Source organism: Tenebrio molitor, chromosome 3 (genome assembly GCF_963966145.1).
Source record: "Tenebrio molitor chromosome 3, icTenMoli1.1, whole genome shotgun sequence".
NCBI classification, from domain to species: Eukaryota; Metazoa; Arthropoda; class Insecta; order Coleoptera; family Tenebrionidae; genus Tenebrio; species Tenebrio molitor.
Window position 1 is genome coordinate 9,444,593 of NC_091048.1, and position 27,921 is coordinate 9,472,513.

The window sequence follows — 27,921 nt, forward strand, 5'->3', positions numbered from 1 at the left end:
AGTCATCATTAAGTAAGACGATTTCGACTTCGACGAACGCACACACGCAGTCTCTTTAAAGTTATTTTATTCCCAAGTTAAAATGAACTATCTAATCAATCTCTAAAGGAAGATAACAGTTTTAAAGGCGCTCTGTGTCTTGAATCGAAATTAATTGACCTGAACGAGACGTGCGTACGTAATTATCACAAGAGTGCAGTGTTGTGAATGATACCGTGGACTGACGTTATATTTTCGCCTGAAACTTTCTTCAAATTCAAAGCGTGAAATTAGTGGACGAAGAATGCGTCCGACAATTCGGTGACAAAATGTGGAAGCAGATATTTACCATATTCGTCTATTTCCAATGTAAGTTGTAACAACGCAATTAAATAGATAAATCAAATAAACAATGACTAAGTAATTTTTAGGTGTAAATTTACAAGAACCGATAATCATAGTTCCTACAGATGACCATCCTCAGCATGTCACAAGGCAGGGTACGGCGGCGACAAGAGGCACAATTGTCATAGGTAGCTGCAAAATAGTGATTGATAAGTGAGTAGATATGATGCACGAAGAACAGATAGTTATGTTTTGGGTCAGATTATGTCCAGATCCAGATGTCACGTTCTATTTGTATTCGAAAAAGCACCAGGAAGAACCAGAACCGGTGAGGATAGGAGCGGATCCTGGTGTTTCCAACTTAAGTTCGACAGCGTTTAATCCGGCCCTGCCCACCAAAATTATTATTCACGGATACAATTCGGACATGTATTTAAATGTTCTGGTCGAAATAAAGAAACGTAAGTTGCATACTAGTACAGACGCTTGTTGTCCTAAATCAAACAACACTTTTCACAAGAAAGATTTTTATTAGAAAACCACTACTGATAGAGAGTGTTTTCAAATTTGTTGTTTGGTTTGTTAAGAGCTGTAATAATTTTGTTTTGTTCGACACTGTCAGAATTTGAGAATTTTCTCCTGTGTGAACGGATTTTGATAAATGTCACAATTTGTCAAAAAGAAATCTCAAGCTAATTTTCAAGATTTTAAAGGATTTGGAGCCTTCAAGGGGCTCGTCGAACAAAAAAACGTCGTATTCAACTCGTTCGTGTGTAAATTGGGCTCTTTATGGTACTCGTGGGCATTTAAAACTCGAGTCCCAATTTACACACGAACTAGTTGAATAATATACTATTATTACCATGACAATATAATTCATGTATCACGTGATCATGAATGATCCAATGAAAACGCGTCCTTAGTCCTTAGTTGCATGGCTATCACAGCGATAATAAAAAACAGACAAAAAATTATCTTATTTACTTTGATTGAAATAAATTTGTCAGTTTGACAAATAAATGAATAATTTTGTATTTCATTCATTATACAGGGTGTTATTGAAAGTTGTACAGATATTTTAACCACGAGCTACTGGCTTCATGTAGAACTCGGAAAAAATATCTAAAAAATTCTATGTCAAAAAATAAAATGGCATTTATTTTTTGAGTTACAATTTTTTTTTAATTGCTTTTAGTCTTCTACGTTGTCAAACAATCTCGTAGGTAAAATTTCGGCACATTTTAAAAATACACCCTGTATATCATGTTTTATAAAATGTACGCCAATGCGAAGTAACCTATAGGAAAGATGCTATAAAACAAGGAAACCGCATTGGTGTACTATTGGGGACAAATTACTTTGGTCGTCAAAGTCAGTTGACTGACATCACATAAAGTTGTAAAGCAAGCATTAGGACGGTTAACCTTATTTTTTACTACTGTCAACCACTGTCACTGTCAAACTCATCATTGTAAAATGTTAAATACCGAAAAATGGATAACTGAAGGAGAGATTCCTAGGAGTAAAAATTGAAAAGGTTTCCACATGGCAATTTGGCCCATGGACAATCCCCCAGAAACAAGGGAGATGATTCTAAATTTTTAAATGGTGGAAGGTGCCATATTTTTGACAAGAGAAAAGTCAATAATTTGAGATTGTCATCACTATTGACTTGACGTTAATGCTTGGTTTACATTAATTTGTTTTGAAGTGACAGAAGAATGACAACCAAAGTATTTTGTCCCCCATAGTACGTTTCATAAAATAGGATATACAGGGTGTATTTTTTAAATTTGACGAAATTTTACCTACGAGGTTGTTTGACAACGTAGAAGACTAAAAGCAATTAAAAAAAATTGTAGCTCAAAAAATAAATGTCATTTTATTTTTTAACATAGAATTTTTTAGATATTTTTTCCGAGTTCTACATGAAGCCAGTAGCTCGTGGTTAAAATATCTGTACAACTTTTAATAACACCCTGTATTGTTTCATCGAATATAACACGTGGTATGATTAATCATCGATGATATTAAATTCGTGAAATTGAAGCAGACAGAAATCTCCAGCTCAATTTCACTCATAATATCATCGATAATAATATTAATAATCATACCACTAGTTATATTATAGCCGAGTATAGGTACTTAAATGTTGAAGAAATTAATTGCGTAGTGTTATTGTTTCTAAAGTAATGCAAAGATAAAAGACCAACAGTTTATATTGTATGTTATTTATAGAATAACTTTTCGATATGAATATCTATCTTAAGGCATTTTAGGGTACTCAAGCGTATCGGGTCATGTGCGACAAAATATCTCTAAACTCGGTACAGGTTGCAAAGACACACTTGTCATTTGCAACAGCATTTTTTTCATATTTCTGAACCAAATAAAGGCACAAAGGGACCAGAAAATCATAGTTTGGGTTGAATATTTTCCATATAAGTACAGTTTTAAAGTAATTTCAAATGACTAATGCCATAAAAGTGCTGTTGCAAATGACAAGTGTGTCTTTGCAACCTGTACCGAGTTTAGATTGTTAATTTAAACAAACAGTTTGAAAAATATTCGAAACGTTTAATCCAACATTTATGACATTGTAAATCCGCATTCAATTTGTTTTTATTTCTTCGACGTTCACTCGAATACATCACACATGATTGTATAACGGACACGTTGCCATAAAGTATCCAATTTTCTAATTATTACTTCTTCCTTTCTTTTTATAATTGTTCCTTCAATTAGCTACGCATAGACCGTCTTGTTGAACAATTCCTGTCGAAATTTTAGGCCATGATAAAACATTTCAGTTTCTGTCTGACCTTGTAAGTAAACAAGTATGTAGACAGTGTCACTAACACGATCTTACTAATTTTCAACCTTTCACCTATCTGGAAAATTCAAATTGGATGGTTCTCAAGCATCATTTATTATTATAGTCACCAGAGAGTGACAAAAATAGGTGTACTGAATAATCGCTAAATTATGTTTGTATCGTAGATTAAAAATATCGCGCGTTCAAATGAAATCCTGGACTGGGAAGGCGTTGGAAACCGTCAATTGTTGTGCTTTTTTAAAGCGTAGATTAATTGGAGCATGTTGACAGCTAACCTACAATTTAGAGCCTTCTTTTTTTTTTCATAATGTTTTACATTAAAAATAGGATAAACTTAACGATTCCTATTCTCGAGGCAAATATCTAAGGGTACCCTTTGCTGAAAACAAACATGTTCAATTATGTCCCGTGTCCCGATTAAACATAAATAAATGTTATTCGTGTCAAACGGCGGGAAATTCAAATTTTACACTGTTCTAAGCGGTTTAATTTTTCCAACGCCTACTCAGCCCAGGATTTCATTTGAACGCGTGAGATAAGCACTTACTTATGCATTTTGGTGTACAGTCGATGAACAAATAAAACTGGGACAAAAATGACAATCACATAAGTCAAAATTTACAAATTTGCATCGTTTAATTACGGCTTTATCACAAATAGGTTAACTTTGGTATGACATATTATATAGACACTGACAAATATATTGACAATTCAATGGTCTGATTTACACAGATTAAATTTTAAGTGTCCCAGTTTTATTTGTCCACCGACCGTACCTACATTTAAATGCAGTTCAACACAATTTAACGTCTCATTTCATTTGTCAATAGAATTTTAGCACTAAATGATTTATTATTCATATAGGTACAGGGTTTTTTACAAGTGATTGGTATTGAAAATGCAACCCACAAAACATTTCCTAAGTTAGCGTGTTAAATGTCGTACTGTTTTAAAATTAAATTATGGATCCAATGCTTGCATTCATTTTATTTGTCACAACTGATATTTACGAAAAAGTTAAAATACGACGATTAACATGTATTTTTCTACAATCGATGTAGAAAGTAAGTCTTTGCGCTTGCATTTGACAACGCAAAGTTGACGTTTTCCGAAAACTGTCACTTTGTCGCTCACGCGCGAAAAAATGTACAAAACGCTCGCTCTTCGATTTTTTTGTTAAAATCAGATTTCCAGTGATTATTGTATCTAGTGACAACGAATAAACAGAAACAATTGTTGTGTCAGTTTGTGTCGGTGTTCTTTGTGTTTTTACAAAAACATTGCTCAAAAGCCTGTAGAAGGAAGGGAAACTGTTGAGGAAGCGTTTTCGTGTACACCCCCCGAAATTGTAAGTGCAGCAAAAGAACCAGAATGCACCCTTCCAGCGCATGGATTACTTTTCAAAAACCCTAATTATTGTAGGTACTTTTAATGTCAATATTGTGAATAATTAGTTTCTGATTTTAAGAAGGTAATACATTGATTTGGTTCAAATAAAATAATATGTAGTAGTTGCGATTGTAGAAAAAATCTTGTGTGTGTTGCGAGCGCAAATGTACATTGTCGATTTCGAGTCACATGTTGATTAATTTAATCACCACCTTTATTTAACAAAATTTAAAATTCAATTGGTATTCTTCTCTTTGGAAGGTTCGAGTTAGCATCTTTAATATTTAGAAATATGTAAATAAATATTGTCCATCATTAAGCATTAACTCGATACTTTTATGTTGATTGGCAGAATACTTCGTACAAGGAGAAGATATGAACATATTCTTCGTCGACTGGGCCTCTTTGGCCATCGGTCCTTGTTACCCAGCAGCAGTCTGGAACACGAAGCATGTGGGACAATGCACGTCACAGCTAGTCGAACGCATTCGAGAACTGGGCGCAAAAAACATCCACCTGATAGGCTTCAGTTTAGGTGGTCAATTAACAAATTTCGTAGCTAACGCCCTCCGCCCCTACAAAGTATCAAGGATAACAGGTCTCGATCCTGCCGGTCCCGGCTTCCTTACAGCAGGTCCTGAAAATAAACTAGACAAAACTGATGCCGAATTCGTGGATGTCCTCCATACGAATGCGTTTGTCCAAGGTACCGTCGAACAGAGTGGCCATGTAGATTTTTACTTGAACGGAGGTGTAATTCAACCAGGATGTTGGGCTGAAAACAGTAAAACCACTTGATTGACCTTGTGCCAGAATTGATTCTTTTCTTTCAGGATTCTTTGCTTGTAATCATCATCGAGCCCCTATTTACTTTGCCGAATCTGTCACAACGCAGAAAGGCTTTTGGGGGTGGCCTTGTCCCTCTTACACTGAATACTTGTTGGGAAGGTGTCCGCCAAAAGAACCGCAAATTATAATGGGGGAACATGTAAACAAGACGTCGAGTGGTGTTCATTTGGTTATAACAGATTCAGTTTCACCTTTCGCAGTCGGGAAATTTACAGGACCTGCAATTGAGATTTTTGTCAAGAGTGAACGCCACAGGGCCGATATTTTGGCAAAATATAAGAAGGAAATTATGAGCTTTATAGACGAGGACGATGTGATCGATAGTTTGTATCAACACAGCCAACTGAATAATAAAATTCGTAAACGGAAGATTTACGAAAATCTTTTGGGAAATTTTCCAGAACTGTTTGATTTATTGTAAAATAGCCACTTTGACATATTGTACAGATAGTAAAGATTACATTATTTGAATGAGTGAATTTTCATTTTGGTATTTAACTATTTATACAGGATGATTCACGTAGCCCGTTCGTTAGTGCTTATTCACAATGGACATAAGCTTGACATAAGGCATAAGAAATTCATGATACATGCAGTGGATATACTATTAATTTTTACGCAACTTACGGGAAGTGATCTCAGTGAACATTATTGTTATGTACAAAAAGGCATGAAGAATCATATTCGAGTTATATGGACACATAAATTATTTTTCAATTGCCCAAATTTACAAATTATTCTTAGGTATCTCTTATGTATTTCTTATGTCTTATGTCCATTGTGAATAAGCACTTAGAAACTTTCTGATTTCCCAAAATCGTGTTAATATCAAATTGGTTGCCGACTATAATCGACAAGTTCAAATAAAATATTTTTTAAATGGCGACACTTCCGGAAATACCGGAAAACAACGCCATCTTTGTTCTTTTAAATGGAAAGGCCCCATTTTGATTTCAAATTTGGATTCTACGTTAAAATCTGAGTTTAGAGCGTTCTTTTGTCAACACTTATCTGTCATCTTTTTTGACCTATGTCATCTTTTTTGGTGGTGGCAGGGCTTTTATTTTTTTTTAAATACATAAATATAAATGATCAACGAAGTTCATGACAAGGTATAACTGGTTGCATTTCAATTTTTGTAAGGCCCATTATTACTAGTGAATAACCCTGTATAGACTTTTATTATTTATCAAAAATTAGAAAAAAAGACAGACTATACAGGATGATTCACGTAGCCCGTTCGTTAGAAACTTTCTGATTTCCCAAAATCGTATTAATATGAAAATTGGTAGCCGACTATAATCGACTGCTCCAAGTTCAAATAAAATATTTTCAAAATGGTAACGCCATTTTTGTTTTTTTAAAGGGAAAGGCCCCATCTTGATTTCAAATTTCGATTCTACGTTAAATTTTAAGTTTAGAACGTCCTTTTGTCAACACTTATCTGTCATTGTTTTTGACCAATGTCATCTTTTTCGCAAAAAAGCGGGGTTGCAGGGCTTCATTAAAAAAATTATAACTCCTGAACTATTGGAAATAAATAATTGTTGTTTTTTTTATTGAATTGCTAAAGGTTTGGCCGATCTTTTGCGCTACTAGTGAGTGACATTTTTTTGTGTTTCATACGCCTACTGCAATTATTGGCAACTACCATTTCTGACACTAGATATAAATGTAAAATTTAATTTTAAGGCCACTTTTATTAACATTGATTGTGTATGCGTGTTTCTAGCCGTTTTGGCGTAATTTCTATTTCATGAATAAAATTTTTTTTTCCTAATTCAAAAATCCCATTGCAATAAATAGTAGATATGTTGTAACGGCTTAAAGCGCCCCATTTTAAATAAAAAAGTCGTGATTTTTGTGTTGAGGGTTCCCTTGCGCTACATTCTGAAACACAGTTTTGATTCTTCCTCAATATTTATTGTTTAAAATACTCATCTCCGGTAATTCGATGGATACTTGATATAATTACATCATCAACCTCTTGTATTTCCGCATTTTTCTCTTAAATTCCCTCATCTTCCTCGCCCTGTGGTGAAGGGCTGAAGAATATCGCCACCCTTTGTGATTTAGGGGAAGTAAGAGTCTTCCGAAAGTCAAAATTACTTTTCATCGTCACCTACGGAAAAGCTTTACTAGCAGGGTAGTTTAGCCACCTTATTCCTTTTAACCTTACCCTGGGGGCCCACACGAACTAGTCGGTGGGCGAAACTAGTTCTATTTCAATGCCCGTTGTCTTCTCCATTTGACTCAGCGAGCAAAGGTTTGCTGATTTCCCAATTTTCCATTCACAATTTCACTTAACTAAACCTCACCTCTTTGTTTATTTTGGTCTGTCAACTGTCTTCTCTCACTAAAATCCACCACCCCACTTTTCCTACGACTGCAACATACGGCAGTACACCATTGGCCCACTCAATTTCACGTGCAGTTAACAAAAACTCCGAGTTTATAAAAGGGAGAGATACGAGATTTTAGCTCTCTTCCCGTTTCGCGTGTACACCAAGCTCGTTCACAAGGTGAACTTTCCCGTCAATTATCGTTAAGTGCCGCAAAAGGGAAAAGCAGCTATCTTCACGAGAGAAATAATATACCGAAGTGCAAGTCGAGAACGCCTACGACAGTACATCTCTCTGCACGAATTTCTCGAGAAAAACCAGAGTAAAAACTCAGGTGAGACCTCCAACCTTTTTATCTTCGACCTTCCTCCTTTTTTACTTCATCTAGGTAATTTTCTATTCTCTTCCTCAGGCTTTTTTTTACTTTCGCTCTTTATCTTCTCTCTACCGTCAAATGCCGTCTTCGTATCCCGGACTCCCAAGAGGCTAGTTCGTGATCCTACAGGAATTATCGCCGGATCCTTGAGATCGAGCTATCTCCAATTCTCCACGCAGGCGCAGTCCTCACCGTCGAAGTTGACCCTCACCGGAGTTCCCGGAGTCCATCTTCCGGCAGCGATCAGCACCGCAGCAACTACGGTCAGATCTTTTTGATTCCTAGTAGTAAATTGTCACCAGGAACGGACGATTTGTTCCGTTAAATTGCGCCAAATCAATCCACCAAGTTAATGCGCAAGTTCGTCGAGTTTTTCTTAAATAAGCTTGTGAATAATCTTGTGAAGGGCTAGCTACTTGACGCGTGATTGTTCGCTCGAACTACTCAATAATTTGAACAAATTTTACGCCCTGTACGACACGTGGCGACGCGCTCTTATACAGGTCAAGTCACATAAGGTTTACTTCTGAATTTATTTTGTACGCAACCAAAAATACTGATGACGCTGACTCCTTGATACCGTTTATAATGTGATTTAATTTAGTAATCATGGTAGGTATGTAATTTTACTAAAAATGTCAAAATGACGTTTTCCTGTTCTGAATAATGAAATCAAAAATTAAATTCATCAACTGTCATTTTGACATTTTTAGCCAAATTGGGTACATACCTACGTTGATTACTAAATTAAAACACATTATAAACAGTATCAAGTGGTCAGCGTAATTAGTATTTTTGGTTGCGGACAAAATAAATTCAGAAATAAACCTTACATGACTTGCCCTGTATAGAAGCAATCTCCGTGTAAAATAACCGAGTAACAATTGATTTTTAATTTCAAAATGGTAACGGCTTACTAGAAACACTCGCATTTAATTTCATTTAATTAATTATCATACCAAATATCCTTCTTGTGTTCATTTTTGCAATTTTACTTCAATATACGTTTATTTTTACCTCTTGTATTGTTGAATTACCGGAATTTGTCTTCTGAGGTCTTCGGATTTGGACCCAAAGTTAAATTTTCAATTTTTATTGTAACCAAATCCGTGGCGCCCTATACTTTTCGCCAAGGAACCCCCCAATACACAAATTGCTCTCCGACCGATGCCGATGCCGGCGCAGTGAACCATCCCCTCAAGTAGGTTACACTATTTATCGCAATGCAATTTTTGAATAAAAATTCAGATAAAACAATTGCTTAATAAAAAAAAAATTGTGTCAAAAAATAGAAATTACGCCAAAACGGCTGGAAATAGGCATACACAATGTTAATAAAAGTGTTTTTTAAATTAAATTTTACATTTACATCTAGTATCAGAAATGGTAGTTGCCATTTGAAAAAATGAAGTTTTCGACATTTTTTGATTATCAAATTTGAGAAATTGCAGTAGGTACAGTGGCGGCCATTAATTTGGAAACATCAAGATTTTTCTATTGTAAATTGTTTGTCACTTTGACAATGTTATTGACATATCAATTTCGGCTGCGACAGTCTGTTGAATCAAGGCGATGTTGAATGCCTTCAACGATGACATGAGTGACATGAGTTCATGACATAACGCTTACACTATCAAATATTAGAAATTTTCAGTAAACTAGATTAGGCCGGTGTTTCCAAATTAATGGCCGCCAGTGTACATATATGAAACATTAAAAAAAATGTCACTAGTGGCGTAGAAGATCGGCCAAACCCTTAAGAATTCAATTTGCAAAAAATCAGTTTTGTATTTCCAATGGTTCAGGAGTTATACATTTTTTAATGAAGCCCTGTAACCCCGCTTTTTTGCGAGAAAGATGACATAGATCGAAAACGATGACAGATAACAGATAAGTATTGACAAAAGGACATTCTAAACTTAAAATTTAACTCAGAATCGAAATTTGAAATCAAAATGGGGCCTTTCTATTTAAAAAAACAAAGATGGCGTCGATTTACGGTATTTCCGGAAGTGTTGCCATTTTGAAAATATTTTATTTGAACTTGGAGCAGTCCATTATAGTCGATTGGGTAAATCAGAAAGTTTCTAACGAACGAGCTACGTGAATCACCTGTATATGTATGTATAACAAAATATAGCAATAGCTACTCCACTCAACCTCCATAAAAAAAGAAAAGGAAAAGGAGACATGAGACATTAATGTGAAGAAGTAGATAAGACAAAGTACACATATCGATGTGGAGAAAGAAATATAAAGGCTGTCCCTCAATTGCCTTCCCAGAAAAAAAGGCAGTATTTGGGTAAATGTGATAATCTGAATTTTAAAGAAAAAAAAATCCAGAAAAGACATCCTAAACTTGACCGATCAGATTTGAACACCATCAAGGTAGGATTATCGCAATTTTGCGTTCCCGGGGTTTCGAAGTCAAAATTCCAAGTAAATTGTTCGCTGATTGTTGCGATTTCAATAATTTTTTTGCTGTCTAGCAACCTGTCCGATTTTTTAGTAACATCTGAGGACGAGCTTCTGGGATTGGTGCAACTGAAAACTGTATGACTCGGTTATGTGAGCTACAGGAGAATTTATTTTAGTAATCTTGGAGTCTCTTTTGCTGTCTTTTGCTGCAATTGATGACTTGAAACAATTTCTCTTTTTTATCATTTTCTTTTTGACACTGGAAGAATGGTTTTGACAGATTACTACAAACCATACATTGTATTCCCATTTTTTCCACTTACATATATTTTTTTTTCAGTAATTCAACATTGTCGCCTATTTATAACTTACTAAATACAGGGTTATTCAGATAAGAATACGAATTTATCTCAGGGCCATAGGCAGCCCAAAATACGCCTTCCATTACTACGTTGATAACTTATTAAATCAAATATTTTTTCCATCAAAGTTCTCTCAAATAATGGCATCATGACACTGATATCCTGTCTTCTTAATACGTCAAAATGAAAACAACAATGATTATAGTATTGCCGTTATAACTTTTTATCTGCTCCGCCCACTAAAATTGACCAATCAGAATCAAAGCCAGGTTCAATCTGTACAACTTTTCATCACATTTGCCACGTAAAAAAGTTAAGGTTAAAATTTTGCTGTCAAGTCCACAATTATTGTTTTAGGTTCTAAAAAATAAAATGTCATTAAGACAATTCGAATGTCAGAAATTTTTACTGTGTAAATCAGATCGTCTTAACAACCTATTTGATTGGTAACTAAGAAAAATGGGCGGGCAGATAAAATGTTACGTTGTCCTTAGTATAGAGGAGAATATTTTTAAACAGTTTATTAAATAGGCAGGCAGGTACTACTATTAATTAGGAGAGAGAAGTGGTGGTCAGTGAATGTGGATTTGTTTTCTGCTCTCTGTCTTCCTGGTCCATTTTTGGTGGTTTAACTTCGGTGTTTTTGGTGAATTTTGCATCAGTCTGCAGCCTGATTTGTGCTCTTCAATTCGGTGGTACTCCTGTTATGGTTTGATCCATCTAAGGTGAGCTATTGATTTTAGGCCGAGTGGATTTCTTTTGTACTCTTTTTCTGACCGAGTTGTTTTTCTTGTAGTACGATAGCGGTGAGATTAGTGAGGTGAATTGCCGCGGTGTTCTCGGAGCGCTCGCCTCCTTTGTTTCTTTACTGGGAGGCGATTGACTTCGGGTTTTCATTATTTTGAATTTCCTCATTATTTATTATTATTATCAATCGGGTTGCCTACTGAACTTAAGTTTTGCCAACTTGCAATCTCCCCATAAGGGAACAGTGTGATCCTTTCAGCACTGTCTTGATCTTAAATCACTTTGCAATATGCTTACCCCTTGCGGTGTCTGTCAGGGGCTTTATCAAGTGATGACACTGGACATCTTGTTCGGTGTTCCGGTATCTGTAATCGCAGTTTCCACATTAAATGCGTCAGCATCTCCATTAAAGTCTGCCAATATCTAAATTTTGTCGCGGGCCTAAATTGGAAATGTGAAAGTTGTAACAACAGCTGTTTCTCAATTGATCGTGAAGGTTTGCTAAAGTTTCTGGACACAAAATATAATGAGATCCTTGGAAATTTGAAAGATGTGTTTGGCGGTCTCAGAGATGACTTTTCGAAATTCGCTACGGCTACATTATCAAAACCTTCCGATACTGATTCCACAAGTAAAGACGTTGCTTCATATTCTGCCATTGTAAAGAATAAAACTGATCCCGCTATCATTATCAAGCCTAAAGGTTCCACTCAGAGTTCGCCCATTACCAAAAGACGTAAATCCGCTGGACTCGCAGTTACACATTAGGAAAGTTAAAGATTTACGCGGCGGGGGTGTACTGGTCGGTTGTTCGTCTTCTGAAGATCATGTACGCTTAAAAAACATTGCTACTGAGAAACTTGTAGAAAATTATGTTGTTAGTGAAGTAAAGGGATTAAATCTGCGAATTAAAATTGTGGGTCTCACTCAAAATTATTCTGATGAAGACTACGCTAGCCTTGTTGAGTACGTTGTCAAAATGAATGGTTCTGTATTTAATCTAGATTCTCACTGTCGCGTTATTAGAGTTTTTCCCACCAAGAAAAAACCGGATGTTTTTCAAGCTATTCTGGAAATTGATCGTCTTGCTTACGAAACCGTTATGAAGCGAGGTGGACTTGTTGTGGGCTACGACCACTGTGTGGTTTACGATGCTTTAGAGGTGAGTCGATGTTTCAATTGCAACGATTTCAACCATTCTTCGCGAAGCTGCTCTAACGTTCGCTCTTGTGCTCTTTGGATCATGATGTGAAGTCCTGCAAGTCCAAGACCTTGAAATGCATCAACTGTGTCCGTTTAAACAAATCTAAAAATCTGAACTTTGATGTAGCACATGCTGCTTGGGATACTGGGTGTCCCGCTTACAGGACTTCCATAGACAAGCTAAAGCAAGACATCCTCGCTATCCGATAGCAACCATTGTCCCTAGTGCTTCTGAATTCTTGTGGAAACCCTCTGTCATGTCTGGAATTGTTATTATTCAAACTTAAATAGTTTGCTGGCTAAATTTGACGAGCTCTTAACTAGTGTACTTTCTGGTTCGCCCCATTTGTTACTGAGACGTGGCTTAGTGAGTATCATGACGACTCTCTTGTCAACCTACCGGGCTACACCGTCTATCGTCGAGATAGAGTCGGTTCCAGGGGTGGAGGTGTTTGCGTTTACCTTATGGACTCGGTTTTCTATCAGTTTAAGGTCAATATACTGCCGTGCACTTGTCACAGTTCCGAGGGAATATTTTTGTTGATAACCTTACATAACTTTTCATTTGTTGTCGGGTGCGTCTATCGTCCGCCGAACTCCCTTATAGAATGTGACCACGAGATATTTCTCTTCCTCACCAATCTGTTTCTTAAATATAAAAATATTATTGTAGCTGGCGATTTCAATTTCCCAAACCTGACATGGCGTCTTTGTTTGGATTCTCGCTTTTCTTCTGCAGATGCTCCTCTGGTTGATTTTCTATTGAACACTCATGCTACGCAATTTGTTCAGGAATGCACTAGGTTTAGAAGTGGACAAAACCCTAGTCTGCTTGATTTAATTTTCATTTCTAATCCTGATCTTGCGACTAACTTCAATTATCTTCCGCCGGTGGGGAAATCCGACCATGTTCTGCTAGAGTTTAATATTCAAGTTGCCATCAACATTTACCCTAAGAAAACATCTGTTACGAAAAGTTTCCTTGATTTTTAAAAGCTCAATCATTTACTTTCATCAGTTGATTGGGAAAACGAGCTTTCTTCTGACTCTTTGGATGATAACTGGCTTAAGTTTCGCAATATTTTGCTCATATGGCAGCTCGAGTGTTCAGTTTCCAAAACATATATAACTAATCCTTCGAAGCCTTGGTTGAATCCCAAAATTTTCGCATTAATAAGGCAAAAAAAGTCTTTATGGCAAAAGTTTAGAAGATCCTTATCTATTGAAGATTATGAATCTCATGAATTCTGGTTGATTGCAAAAAAATTTTCAAACTTGATTTTCGAAATCTTCGAGTGATTATTATGCCTTTTTTCCAATTTCCCTGGAACCTGTAAGACGAGATTCAGTGGAAAAAAAATCGTCTTTTCTCATCGTGCGGCTGAATTAGCAGGTGCGTTTTATTAATTTATCAAACGGGCATAGAATGTAGGACCCTTAAATCAAAATTGATTAAATATCAAATGTATACAGGATGTTTCTGAAATACGTGTGCGTTAAATTTTGTCATATTGTCCAGTCGACACTGTTGTGTTTCAATCCAACGGCTTAAAAGTACTTCTATCTTATCTTAAAATTTAAAAAACAGTTTTTTTTTCACTTTTTTACAATTTAGGAATGCATACCTCTTGCCATTTTGATTATAACGTTGGCTTCGGATTTATGATTTCGGAATTCGGACGACGACGACTGATTAAATTTACACCACAGAACACTTAATTAATTATTATACTTACACTTGTAAACACTTAGAGGTAGAATTATTTCAGAAGAACATGTACGTCATCAAGAGGCCATGCCTTTTCCTGCGCGTGAATCCAATGGCGTATCATGTAGGATGGAAATAAGAGAATTTAATTGAAATAACTAATATTTATATCTAAAGATTTTATTGCAAGAACAGCTAGTTAAACATTACTGAGTTATCGCACAGCATACCATATGTTTTCCGATAAGAAAACGATAAAAAGTTTGTATGGAAAACAAGCATTTATTCTTCCTCCAAAATAAATGTACAGGATGTAATTTTTTCAAGGAGACAAAACTAAAGAGCTATTCAAAGGCTCAAATTTGCGAACATGTTGACAATATTGTTGCGGAATACTTGCAAAAAGAACATATGTTTGATCAACCATCCAACAAATTAATTTTCACCGTAAATACTCAGTGAAAATGAACATGATAATACAGACAGTGAATACTGGATATCCCTTTTTATAATGATTAGTTGATTAAACTCTTTTTACAATATTTTTTACTCTTATAACGGGCGGACTCTAATCATTTATGATACAACTTCTACTTCCCCAGACATCACTGTAATCATCGTCTGATTCACTACAAATAGATGAATCATTATCTGAATCTTCTGTATTTACCATAAACTCCATTTCATCCTGAAGATGGTCCTTAATATGTTCTTTTATCATATACGCATAAAAAAAACTACTAGTAAGGCCCCTTCAGAACACTTTGTTTTTTTAATTATTTTGCCCTGTTTTTAAGGTATATATGTATTAAAATTAATATTTTTCAAAGATTTTGACCTAATTTTAAAGGATATTTCAATGATTCTGTCCTGTTTTTTAAGGTAGGAGGCATGCTATACAAACTCATGTTGGTAGGTCTATTCAGCACAACAGTTCAAATTTTAAGGATTTTTGAAATCAATCCATTGAACAAAATTTTAATAAAAAACACACTATTTTTTTATCAAATCTACCCGTTTTTCAAAATACCTACCTTTGTTAAAAGTTAAAATTCGCTTTTTTGTCGTTTTTCTATTGGGGGCTATTTCAGCACACATATGAATACGATTTCGGCCTAACAAATTCGGCCAAGAAAATTCACCATTTAAAAACACTTAAAATTCGCAAAAATCTCTTTTTATTGCATACCATAATTGTTAACAAAAAGATTTGTGCTCTTCTTGAAGATTGGAAAAACATCACTTCATCAAAACTCAATTTCCATACTACAAAAATTTTTTTATTAGAAATTTTTATTATTTTATTGTACATTTTCAAAACCCGAATCTATGGTTGGAGCAAATGACGCATTTGAGGTGGAGCTCGAAGAGGCACTTTCATCCGAACTCGGACTATCTTCAGCTCTGCAAGAACAAAACAACCAATACAAAGTGAACAATTACCTATCGTTTTTTTTTAACTTACAAATTAAGCGTGCCAATGAATTCCATTTTCTGATCGACCGAGTCGAAAAATAAGTAGATCTATAGAGCTGGATGTAATGTAATTGACACCATGTTGGGAAATATCAAATTGAGGCGCTGTGGAGGAATCAGAAATCCTACAAGGCCCATTTCAAATAACGGGAACGGAGTGATTGATATAACTCCGTTTGCTGCTTCTACCCTTGTTCTTATAGCCATTGCATTTATTAACAAAGTTCAGTTGCCTAGAAAAGCCATCGCTGTTTTCTGCCTACTAATTTGAAACTGTTTAAATTCCTCAACGAGGTGTGTTTTTATCCCATATGTCTTATCTTCCATTTTTTTGTTATAGACATAAATTTTAGCGATTAGCCCACAATGCCCCAGCGGCCCAAGCCAAGTACAAGCGCATGCGTGCACTTTGGCGGGAGCATTGGGTTATTACAATAGAATAGAAACGATAAAATACTTCCTCAGCATTAAAATTTTTTGTGTTTAAGGTGTTTCAAAACTATAAGAACTTAATTTATTATAAAAGGATTAATATCCAAACGGTATTGTATCAAACTTTTGTAGCATAACTCTCTTGTCATAAACAAAACCAAATTCCTTTGTTTCTATCGGAATTAATCTTTTTGGACGTTTCATAGTTTAATGTAAATTCTTTTATTTTACAAACAACTTTACCTATATTAGTCTTATAACAATAACTTTTTGGACCTGTTGATACCCAGTCAACAATCCATACGCTCTTACCTAATTCATCGGTCCAATCTCCCAATAGACATCCTGTTTTAACAGTGTTTTTCCCATTATCTATACAGGGTGTCCCAAAATTGGCGTACAAACTACTTACTACCTTATCGAGGATGTCTAAATGTACATGAAAAAAATATGGAAAAAATGTTTGCGACAAAAAAATTAATTATTTTTATTATTATTATTGACGGTATCCAATGTAAACAAAGATATATTCGTACATTATTACCTTGCAATGTTACCATAGTGGATTTAAAATAATTTTTTCGATTTCCAAAGCTTCTAAATTCTCTATTATGCAGGACTAGATATTGGTAGTGAGTGATCTTGTATTTTGTGATAATATGTATAGTTTTCCCATTTATAATTTGGTTTTACTACCAGTCCTGTTGTAAGGGTGTTAAATACCCCGACAATAGACAACTACCGCCATAAATCCTAGGACTGTAAAAGAAGGTCTGTTGTCTGACCAGGTTACAATATCTTCACTATCGCCAAAACCACAACCTCAGCCCCTAATAATTACAATTGCACTGCCATAAAACCAAATTATAAATGGGAAAACTATACAAATTGACGTAGCTGTCATGACAATTTCATACATATATTTCAAAATAATTGACCTGTTAAGTGCCACTTTCAAAGACCTCCTAATCAGCAAATAAGTCCAATAGGATTTTTTAACATTTTTCTGACGTTTACGGTAATCTCTTCTACACCGTAGTGCACCGTTAGTACGCCATTTTTGGGACAACCTGTATATACAAAGCTATCTGTATCATAATATACTAGACTTTCTCCTAATATATCTAACATTTTGTACAATCTTAGCCTTACATTTGCAGTTGTAAAAGCAGCTATGAATATATTGGTATTGAAATAATTTTCTACATAGCAACCTTTATACTTGTAATCAATTTGTAACATATTTTCATTTAATTCATTGATATGTATGTTAAAAACTATTTAAACTTCCTTTGGAATTCGCTTTTATTAACTCTTTCTATTTTCGTGTATTTTAATAGAAACTGTCATTAATAATAATTTGTTTTGTTTAATGTCTCTATGCAAATCCTTTTTTCTCTTTTTTGTTTTTGTATCGCGGTCTCTGATCCATGCTCGTGCTGGACCATCAGTTGTCCTCAGATGTTGAGACGGGGAAAAGGTCGGTCAGTCCTCTGCGACGAGGCGAAGAGGTGCTGATGTTAACATGTATATTATCAAGTCTGTCGTCTAATAAAATTTCATAAAATCTCTTAATATCTGTAACTTATTCTGTTGCGCCCATATTTTGTCTCTGACCAAATTTATCCCATAAGGAATTTAAGCATACTTTTGCAACAGCTCTCTTTCCAGAATTATTTTCTATTATACCTAATTCAATACCTAGATTTTCTTTTACAGCTTTTCTATATTCTTCTTCTGATTCAAAATCATTTCTCTATTCACTTGTCTCTAACTTTATTTTCATAAATGCTTTTACATATCCTTTAAACAAATAACTCGTTTTTTTTTCAAAATGCTAAACTTCATCAGTAGTTATTATTTTGTATCCTTTTTCAATTGCTTTTTCTACCTCGTTTGTACACCAGGTTTCTCTGATAATTCTTTGAGATTCTGTATGAGTACATATATCTTTTTGATTATTTAATTTTGCACACAATTGACATAATGGAAATGCTAACTTTTCTGCACCAGATTTGGTTTTATTCTTAACAGGTAAAACGGGGTGATACAAACCCTTTGGTGGTAAAATTGCATATTTTATTAGTCCATACCATTTTGAACTATACGTAGGAGGTTTGAATATTTTAGCAGGATGTCCAACTGGATAATCATCGTAACATTGTAATGTTGACTCAAGTTGCAAAAAACCACTTGTCATTTGCAACAGCATTTTTTTCATATTTTTGAACCAGATAAGGGCAGAAAGGGACCAGAAAATCATAGTTTGGGTTGAATATTTTCCATATAAGTACAGTTTTAAAGTAATTTCAAACGACTAATGCCATAAATTTGCTGTTGCAAATCCAAATTGGTTTTTTGCAACTTGAGTCAACTTTACTGTTGGATATAAACTGCAAATATCTATATATTTCATTTTCTTTCCCTTAACTTTCAATTTTGTTGCATTATAGTTCTTCCCCCAAAAAATGCATTTTTTCAAGCGCTACAAAACAGCCATAAAATGTTTTTTTTGGCGTTATCTTCAATAGCTAACGATAGTCAACTTTTTTTTTTAATGGACACATGTAGTTTTTTAGGCTTGGTCTGGTAAGGTTTTTTTTTCTGGATCTAATGATGTATTGAAAGTTATCATTTGGTTCATAGCTAACTGAAAAAAAAAAACATTTTTTTGTGGTTCAGCTTATTATAAAATTTTTAAGAGTGCCATGAAAAACAATCGGAATACAAAGTACGATAAATGTCATCTAAACGTCAGCTTGAAGTTTTCATCTGCTTTTTTAAACTTTTTTTTATTTAAGTATAAAATAACATTGTCAGTCATGCAGGATACCAGTCATTTGACTATTATTTTATGTTCGAGTGTAATAAAAATCGTAATTAGTCAAAAACAAAAAGTTAATAGAAATAATAATAATAATTATTATTATTATTTTAACTGACATTCATATTAAGCATAACAGACCAGACATTATAATTTTAAATAAACAACAAAAGCAAGCATATCTTTTAGATATAGCTGTTCCAAATTCACATAATACAACACAGACATATAACACAAAAAGTAATAAATATTTAGAGCTCTCCGTTGCTATGAGAAATCTTTGGTGTTTAGAAAAAATTTCGATTTTACCACTTGTAATTTCAGCAACGGGAATAGTACCGCAATCTCTTTTTAAAAATTTAAAAATTCTGGATTTTGATAACACATTGGTAGTTGAAATTCAAAAAGGTATATTATTATACTCATGTCACATCGTGAGGTTCCTTAACATTGACACAGAACATAATACACAACAAAGTCAAAATGCGGAGGCGAGACGCCGGTAATTATGTTGATAAGCACTGCACTATTACTTGATAGTAATATCCGTAATAGTGTATGTACTCCGGCAAAATTGCCGTGTCGCCGCTATGGCAACCAACTTTGGTTTTTTAAATAGCACCCATACATTTTTTGTGTGATTTTCAAACAAGCGTATCTTTCTGTATTCATAAATACAGTTTTGCCATTATAGGGAAAAAGAATAAAATTAAAAGAAAATAAACAAAGGTGATAAAATTAACTTACTAAGTAATAAAATGTAATATCAAGAATGCCATGGAAATTTGACAATTTTTGTTGAACGTCATGCATGATAATAAACCAAACAATTTTTATATTAAACATTTTTTCATAATTTTTCAAATTAAATATAAAAATGGTTTGTTTATTATCATGGATGACGTTCAACAAAAATTGTCAAATTTCCATGGCATTCTTCATATTGCATTTTATTACTTAGTAAGTTAATTTTATCACCTTTGTTTATTTTTTTTTTAATTTTATTCTTTTTCCCCATAATGGCAAAACTGTATTTATGAATACAGAAAGATACGCTTGTTTGAAAATTTGGTTGCCATAGCAGCGAAACAAAAGAAGATAGGAACAAACTAGAAAGACCAGATGATGCAGGATAATACACCAATCAACTTTTATATTAAACATTTTTTCATAAATTGTCAAATTAAAAAGTTACAGCCAATATTTGATACTTTTGTTCCACCCTGTATATTTTCCAGTTTTACAAGACTATTACATATTTTCGTTTGATTTTCATATCTTTTTGAAACTTCATGACACTTTTGAAAAGAAATGTCAATCATTGTTATTAACATTTTTCTCCGCTAGTTGGGGCTAGTTACCAAACGATTTTTTGAGGTTAGTAGAATCAATTTCAACAATGAAAATTGGCATAATGTTACGGCCGTATGGAGCGCAGCGGAAGCTAGATGAAGTTGGCCATGATAATATCGACCTGTCCGAGTGATTTTCTTAAAAACATCACATAACGCCATTATGAATTTTGTTCCAAACTTTATGTTCACACTGTGTAAATTATAAAACCACTTTCTAACCTACCTAAATGTTGACAATTGAAATTAACATCTATAAAAAGTAGGTTGTTTCAATAAGATAATCAAAAACGTGATCCCATTCTTTCTTTCAAATTACTTGATTAAATAAACAATTCTCTGACGGATTGCACTATAATCACAAGGTATATCAATAAAGAAAAATAAATTACTTTAAAATAAATTAAGCAGAACCCTACCTGTAATTAATTTTGCTGCAACCTCGTTTACATGAGTTTTGTCTGTATTTTTGTAAATTTTCTAGAACTACATAAACAAAAATATCCTTGAAAATAATGATGCGTGATAAATCTGAAGTTAACTCCACAGTTTTAAATAAAAAGTGAATTTACATTTCTAGTTAAAATATAAAACGTGTAATTGCTATCAGCATGTGTTTTGATCGCCAAAATCTACGACTATGACTTACATAAGCCTATACAATTGCCACGTGGAGCTGATTACTGCAGTAAAAAGATAAAATGTATTAGCAAATTTAATTTTATATAGTGTGATAAGACATAAAAAAACATAAAATGCGTTAAACTAAACGTCACATTTTATTGTACAGTGAGTGACAAAATGTCAGGTAATTTTTATACTTTTATTATTTGCCAGGACTAACCAATCAGAATTTTTTACTAATTGACAACTTTGGATGAATTTGTCATTGCTTTATTATTATTATTGTTCACTTTTATTATAGATTATCACGCGGCGTTATTTGTTTTCCGTTATATAAACTGTGATAACGTGATGATGAAGAAATTGCGACTCATATCATATGACAGATAACAGTGTTGTTTTGACGTTGGAATTTTTTAACTTGCGCGCTGTAGAAAACATATATTTTTTTTAATGTACTTACCTTAAAGCTGTATCAGTTTTTGTGTGACAAATTACAGGGTGACATTGAAAGTTGTGCACATATTTTAACCAGTGGTAGAACTCCACAATATGTAACGATTGAGCCAATAATGCCTTATACAAATGTTGATATTTTTCGAGAAAAAGGTGCTAAAAGTTTTTCAAAAAAGTTTGGGAGCCATTGAATTTTATGAAAAAAATGGGTCTAAAAGAAATCATAGCGGACTTTTTTTTGTTGTTATTTAATTCAAAGTTAAGTCACTTTGACAAGAACCTCAATCTTAACCTCAATTTAATTCACAAATGGTTTTTACCAACCTGGAGGAAACCGATACGGTTTTGATCACCACCCACAAACACGTGCTCGGCGTCTTGCAAATCACCTAGGAGTTTCTCAGTTTGTAGTTTGTCTGCGAGTTCAAAACGCCGTTCAGGAAATTCGTCAAAAAAATTGAATTCTGCTTTCTTGGACACGTCGTGCTGAAGCTTGCATTGTAAACGATGGCAAGCATTTTGAGCAACTTCTTTGATGTTTTATTTTATGTTTCTGAATAAGTTGCAGGCACCATTTTTATCATCACTTTACAAATTTTATCAAAAATTCATGTTGAAACTCAAGAAACTTTAACGATAAAAACCAAACATAACCTCCAATGACAGAAAAACTTGACATTTTAGGTTGGTCGTACGTCAAAACTGCCCTCCAAATTTGAAATTTTCAGTGTTTCCCAAACAAAGTGATTCCTTTGATTTTCTTGTATGTAAACCATTAACATTTGTATAAGGCAAGTTGGGTTATTTTGCATTATTTTATCACCTCAGGTTAAAATATTTGCACAACTTTCAAAATCAGACTGTATATTTTACTTATTTTGAGGTCATACATTTTTTATGTAAATAACATACATTTCATTTAAAATTAAGTACAGGGTGAGCAACAATAACTGTTTCAGTTGGCAAAAAAAAATTTTACATAAAATTTTCAAGACTGAATTGTACCTATTCCGGTTTGTTTTATTGACATTATTGACAGGTGGTATACATTTCAAATTTAAACGTCTGGGTTTTTGTAATCTTTTATTAATTAATAAAATGGTTTTCTCGTTGGAACATGACATAAAAGTCACCAAAAATCACCAGAATTTATTGCCAACTCAATCAGTACTTGTTGCTCACACGGACACACGGTACATTTAAGCAAGACTGTAAAAAAAACTGCTTAAGACATTGAAAATGATATAAATGAGCAACGTATAAATGTTATCAGGAAAAGGTTGTTAAGTACAAGATCAGAATAATTGAACTGTTTGCACTACATTATCGGTTGTATGATTTAATTTACGAATTTGTCTCTCAGGTGTCTGTTTATTGGTAGGTATTTAATATAATTATGTCAGTTAACAGGGAACAGAAAAATTTGTTATAATTCAAAAATTAGTCACTAGAGTGCCTAAAATCATGACAAAAATGTCACAAAAAATTAGGGGTTATCAACTTTAAGTATGATTGTTAATTTATCGTACTAACCTTATTTGCAAAACATCCACCATTGAATGAATAAAGAGATGTTTGTGTAATTATTACAATCGTAATGATATAATAAAACAAATTTCATGTGTCACACTTTCTGTCAGATTCGTTTCTAAATCAATTTAGTTTTATTTTTCACAACCACATGATGTTCATCCTAGTTTTACTCTGTCTCTTCATCCCTTTTACAATTCAAAGTGAGTTGCTGTAATTAGTTGATGTGTTAGACACATCCTCAACTTGTCAGTGTCTCAATTTTCTTGCAGTTTACAGCCGCGATTTTTTGTCGAAGATACCGCCGGTAGAGTTTTGCCAAGCTGACGCAGTTAAAACCGATGTCTTCTACTACCTATTCAAAAGTTGTGGCCAAACAACCGCCATAACCATCAATGACGAATATACTTTACCAGAGCAAGACAGAAGCCTCCCACTGAAAATGTTAATGCACGGCTACTCCTCCAACGTAACTTCTCCGTGGTACAAGGAAACGAAAAGGGAGTACTTTCGAAGAGGACCACACAACGTTATTTATGTAGACTGGTCTATAGCTGGCAACAAGAGTTTTCCAGTGTCTGCCGCTAACATCAAACCCGTAGGAGAGTACATTGCAGATTTCATCCTTAACCTAAGAGTTCCGTTGGAAAATGTTCACATAATAGGTAAAGTAACAGTGGAGAATCGAATTTTTTGACTGTTTTCATGTTCCAGGACATTCACTCGGGTCGCATTTAGCGGGTTTTGTTGGAAAAAATATTTACTGGAAAACAGGAAAGAAAATCGCACGGATCACAGCAACAGACCCTGCAGGACCCGGTTTCGAACAAATGGGACCCGAATCAAGACTGAGCAAATACGATGCCTCTTTTATCGACATTATTCACACAGATATCAACTATTTTGGAATGATGAAACCAATCGGACACGTGGATTTTTATTGCAATGGTGGTAAAAACCAGCCTGGGTGTCCTCCTCGCAAAGTCGATGGTACGTCTTCATCAGACTAGAACGAATCTAGCACGCTTGCTTTTAGAAAACTGCAGCCACGCCAGATCGAATATGTATTTTATTGAGAGTATTAATAAGAGAAATATTACGGCAAGGTTGGCGAGAATGAACGAACAGGAAGAATTTGTTTTTTCTAGCAAAACAGATGAAGTTATTTTTGGAGACGCGGTCCCCACCACCGCCAAGGGAATGTACTATCTGAAGACTAACTCATCGTCGCCCTATTTGATTCCTAGGAAAACTAATAAAAAAACTTAGCCACTTGTGGTTTATTTATTTATTAGACTACCGTTCTAACAAAGCATACCCCAGTCATTGTCTTGTCAATATCCTCGGCACCAAATACATACTGTTCATTACGATGACACAACCGCGCCATGTATTTCAGCAAAGAATCGCACTTGTTGCAAGCAAATTTTTCTGTATTTATCAAATTTATGAAGTGGATGTAGCTTCTTGTATGACTGCAGTACGCTGCAAGCAACGATTTTTGACATTATTGATACTAGCCTTGTAGTACTCACTGTCTTCAAACAGTTCTGCAATGGTGATGTTGCGAAGATCGACGTTACAATCTGGCTGGATTCTTGTACCTCCATTTATATAAATGTCAAACGTTCCCAGTGGTTTATAGAGACCTAAGACACCACCGTCTGTATGTATCACATCAACAATGTCGGCATCATTTGCATCAAGCTTGTCCTCGTTAGTCAGCAGAATATTTCGAAAACCTGGTCCTGCAGGATCTAATCCTGTGATTCTGCCAACTTTAACGCCAGTCATTTTTTTAACTGTTTGAGCGGCGAAGGCTGACACGTGAGCCCCTAGAGAATGACCTATCAGATGTACCTTCTTGGGTGGTATTTTGTGGTTGACGATAAATGTTCCAACTATTTTACCTGCAATTTCCCGTTCTTCTCTTTCTTTTTTGTTCATCTGTATTCAAATATTTACCAACTATTTTTGTATTTTGTGCAGAAGAGAGATAAAAGGAGTGAGAGACTCGTCTCCAGTCAACATGGATCAGGTTGAAATCTCCTTTCTTTAGGTACTCTTCGGTCAAATTGTGGTACCATGATCTGTTGTGGTTGTCAATGTAGCCGTGAATTACAAATTTCGTGCTTCTTTTAGTGATGTCGATACCCCCTTCGTCTTCGAGAGCAAGTGGTAGATTTGATACACTTCGGGTGTATAAATAAAACGTTACGTCTTGCAGCTGCACATCTTCCGGTCTGTAGTCAGCCATGGTCTTGAAGAGGCTAAGTAATTCTGAAAAGTCATAGTCTTTCACGTCTTCCGTGAACGCTGAAATTCTGAATCTATTAAAAACTCTATAATAATGTTTACAATTTATTGTGGTACCTGGAGACACTAGAAATAGTACCAACAACAGGAGGTGCATCTTAACTTGACATTAACTTGAAGGAGACTACCTACAATTTATTTGATATTAGATAATTCTCTAATTGAATAAAATATTCTTATAATTCAATTTCAATGTTAATTCAACCAAAATTGTTTTCCTGTTTGGTAGTTATGGTAAGCACTGGAGTGTTTAATGATTCGCTGTTAATCTTTTAACAGTTTTAAGAGAATACTGAAATGGAAACTGATAACAGTAAAACATAGTAAGTTATTTTTAATTTTCGGTTATTCCCAGTTCTGGCACTATTTGTAATTCAGTTTAATACTAGCTACGTAAGACGTGACCTATGTACACCATCACGAGCGGCAAATATAATACGTAATATGTTAATCTCATAACAATAATAATGTCTGACTTACTCTGATTAATTACATTAAAAAATAATAAACGCAACTTAACCTCATTTGTTCATTTTTTGCTGAGTAAACATTGTTAAGTAAAAATTTAAATCGAACTGAGTTGTCGTTTGTTATTTAATACAATTTCAATGATTTTTCATTGATTTCAATTCAGTTCATGCCTACACTGACACCTTCATTTTGTTGGAGCCATGCAACCAGCGTAATTATTATTTTTTAAACGTCTCATCATAAGCTAGTACATCAAATATTGACTACTTTCATTTTCAGAGTTAATGAATTGTGCCAAGTTAAGGGCCTGTTTATCAGTCGTACCTACCTAATTTTTGCCAGTAGTGTGAAAAGTGTGTGCATAGGATAATTTCGCCCTAGCAAATTTGATCATTAAAAATGAATGTTCTGAATTTTGTTAATTTGTTTAATTGTTAATACATTTTGATAACACTTTGTATTTTCCATTTCATCCATAAAGAATAATAGCTTATTTTGTATAAAATGTAGGTGTATTTAAAACATGATTTATGGACAGTTGCGTGTTTATTAATTGAACATTGCACCTTGAATCGTTCAAATAAATTATCAAGCGTTCAAAAAATTGTGGGTAAGCAGCCAGTGAGTGGTTTTCTTTCCCTTTTACAACAGCAGATTGTTTTTTTGTTGCTTTGATATTTTCATAGATATTTGAATTTTTGACAAAGAAAATTAGGTAATTGTTCACTTTAACTACTTCTGGAATTTTCGCGTTTTTTCTGGCTAGACAACCTCAAGGCGTTCTCCTAGATCGTTTCTCACCATTCAAACCTTGTGCAAATGCCTTTTTCCCCTCTCTTGTTGTGTTTCAAGGTCGCGTCAAGGTCGCGACTTTAGTATAACTAAAGGGTAAGGAAAATTCATTTGCACAAGGTTTGAATGGTGGGAAACGATCTAGGAGGACGCCCTGAGGCTGTCTAGCCAGAAAAAACGCGAAAATTCCAGAAGTAGTTAAAGTGAACAATTACCGAAAATTACATTATTAAATAACAAATTATTAAGTGTTGAGTATGTCCCTTATTTCAAAACATGTTCTACGTTTCAGCCTATTGAAAACATTTTTAACGATTGTGTAACGCAAGGTGTTAAATCGCAGAACCGTAACCGTAGAGAAAAACGAATCGCTGTATTGAGACTTATGAGACGATTATCAAAAGACTCTTGCAGCACTCCGAAAGATTGATAATTATAATAAGGAAAGTTACACCATCTTTCAGGAAATAACCCTGTTGGAGTTCATTAACAGATAATAATTCATACAAAAATAATTATAAACTCTTTTGTAATAAATAATGGTCATTGCAATCTAAAGTGGAATAAATATACAGGGTGTTAGGGAATGGTCTCCCAAGAATTTCTGGGGGTGTTTATCAAGAAAAATGTGGTCAAAAACTTTTATACCATTTTTGGATAAATTAAACCGTTTTCTGAAAATAAAATTGTTCCCTGTTGTTTTTCTTACATGTTTTGACTTAAAAATTACTGTTTGGTAACGATTCGAAATTTACTACAGTCAAAGTTTACCTTTTAATTTGATCTATCTTTTATCCGTCGCCTGCAAAGATTACAGCGGAAAGGCCAATGCAATGCTGCTATCCGAAAGTATGCTAATGCTTGTATTACGGCAAGCGGAGGACACTTTGAACATTTATTATGATTTTTTTCAATACAAATACAAATAAATAAAGTTACACAGAAATTAACGAATCTTATTAGTTGGTGGTCAGTGCTCGATTTGAAATCCCTTTAGAGGTTGATCGAGATGTGGTATCACAAATAAAACTGCAGAAATAATTTCACTTCATTGCAACAATAAAAGAGGACTTACCTCAAGGTTGTGGTGAATG

At 34.3% G+C, this 27,921-nt stretch overlaps 2 protein-coding genes and 1 long non-coding RNA gene across 8 annotated transcripts; 1 reads left to right on the forward strand and 2 right to left on the reverse strand.

The window, feature by feature from the left end:
• On the forward strand, positions 1-24,522 carry LOC138125649 (phospholipase A1 VesT1.02-like). 2 transcript variants are annotated; one of them, XM_069041079.1, is made up of 6 exons: positions 5-348; positions 411-537; positions 586-785; positions 23,521-23,913; positions 23,963-24,238; positions 24,285-24,522. In XM_069041079.1, exons 1-6 carry the CDS (start codon positions 309-311, stop codon positions 24,515-24,517), a joined length of 1,269 nt encoding a protein of 422 aa, XP_068897180.1. In that variant the 5' UTR covers positions 5-308; the 3' UTR covers positions 24,518-24,522. The 2 variants fall into 2 exon arrangements, with proteins under 2 accessions (XP_068897181.1, XP_068897180.1); XM_069041080.1 differs by lacking the exons at positions 23,521-23,913; positions 23,963-24,238; positions 24,285-24,522 and adding exons at positions 4,902-5,333; positions 5,383-5,869 and having other exon boundaries at positions 1-348.
• LOC138125652 (uncharacterized) lies at positions 15,710-23,522 on the reverse strand. Of its 2 annotated transcripts, none has more exons than XR_011157504.1 (4): positions 21,288-23,522; positions 16,020-16,263; positions 15,865-15,958; positions 15,710-15,820 (listed from the first exon to the last, which is right to left on the reverse strand). It is a non-coding gene; the product is annotated as an uncharacterized lncRNA (long non-coding RNA). The 2 variants fall into 2 exon arrangements; XR_011157503.1 differs by having other exon boundaries at positions 21,058-23,522.
• LOC138125651 (pancreatic triacylglycerol lipase-like) lies at positions 24,519-27,921 on the reverse strand. 4 transcript variants are annotated; one of them, XM_069041085.1, is made up of 5 exons: positions 27,903-27,921; positions 25,622-25,692; positions 25,214-25,564; positions 24,784-25,158; positions 24,519-24,733 (listed from the first exon to the last, which is right to left on the reverse strand). In XM_069041085.1, the coding sequence occupies exons 2-5, from the start codon at positions 25,659-25,661 to the stop codon at positions 24,540-24,542; spliced, it is 960 nt and encodes a 319-aa protein (XP_068897186.1). In that variant the 5' UTR covers positions 25,662-25,692; positions 27,903-27,921; the 3' UTR covers positions 24,519-24,539. The 4 variants fall into 4 exon arrangements, with proteins under 4 accessions (XP_068897186.1, XP_068897183.1, XP_068897182.1 ...); XM_069041082.1 differs by lacking the exon at positions 27,903-27,921 and adding an exon at positions 26,085-26,219; XM_069041081.1 differs by lacking the exon at positions 27,903-27,921 and adding an exon at positions 26,045-26,183.

Bases quoted from the DNA above. Each gene is read 5' to 3' on its own strand.
- LOC138125649 (XM_069041079.1), top strand. From the start codon at position 309: ATGTGGAAGCAGATATTTACCATATTCGTCTATTTCCAAT. The intron at 538-585 runs GTGAGTAGATAT...GTTTTGGGTCAG, and splicing joins TGCAAAATAGTGATTGATAA to ATTATGTCCAGATCCAGATG. The intron at 23,914-23,962 runs GTAAAGTAACAG...TTCATGTTCCAG, and splicing joins GGAAAATGTTCACATAATAG to GACATTCACTCGGGTCGCAT.
- LOC138125651 (XM_069041085.1), bottom strand. From the start codon at position 25,661: ATGCACCTCCTGTTGTTGGTACTATTTCTAGTGTCTCCAG. The intron at 25,565-25,621 runs GTACCACAATAA...TCAGAATTTCAG, and splicing joins ACTATTTCTAGTGTCTCCAG to CGTTCACGGAAGACGTGAAA. The intron at 25,159-25,213 runs GTAAATATTTGA...GGGAAATTGCAG, and splicing joins ACAAAATACAAAAATAGTTG to GTAAAATAGTTGGAACATTT.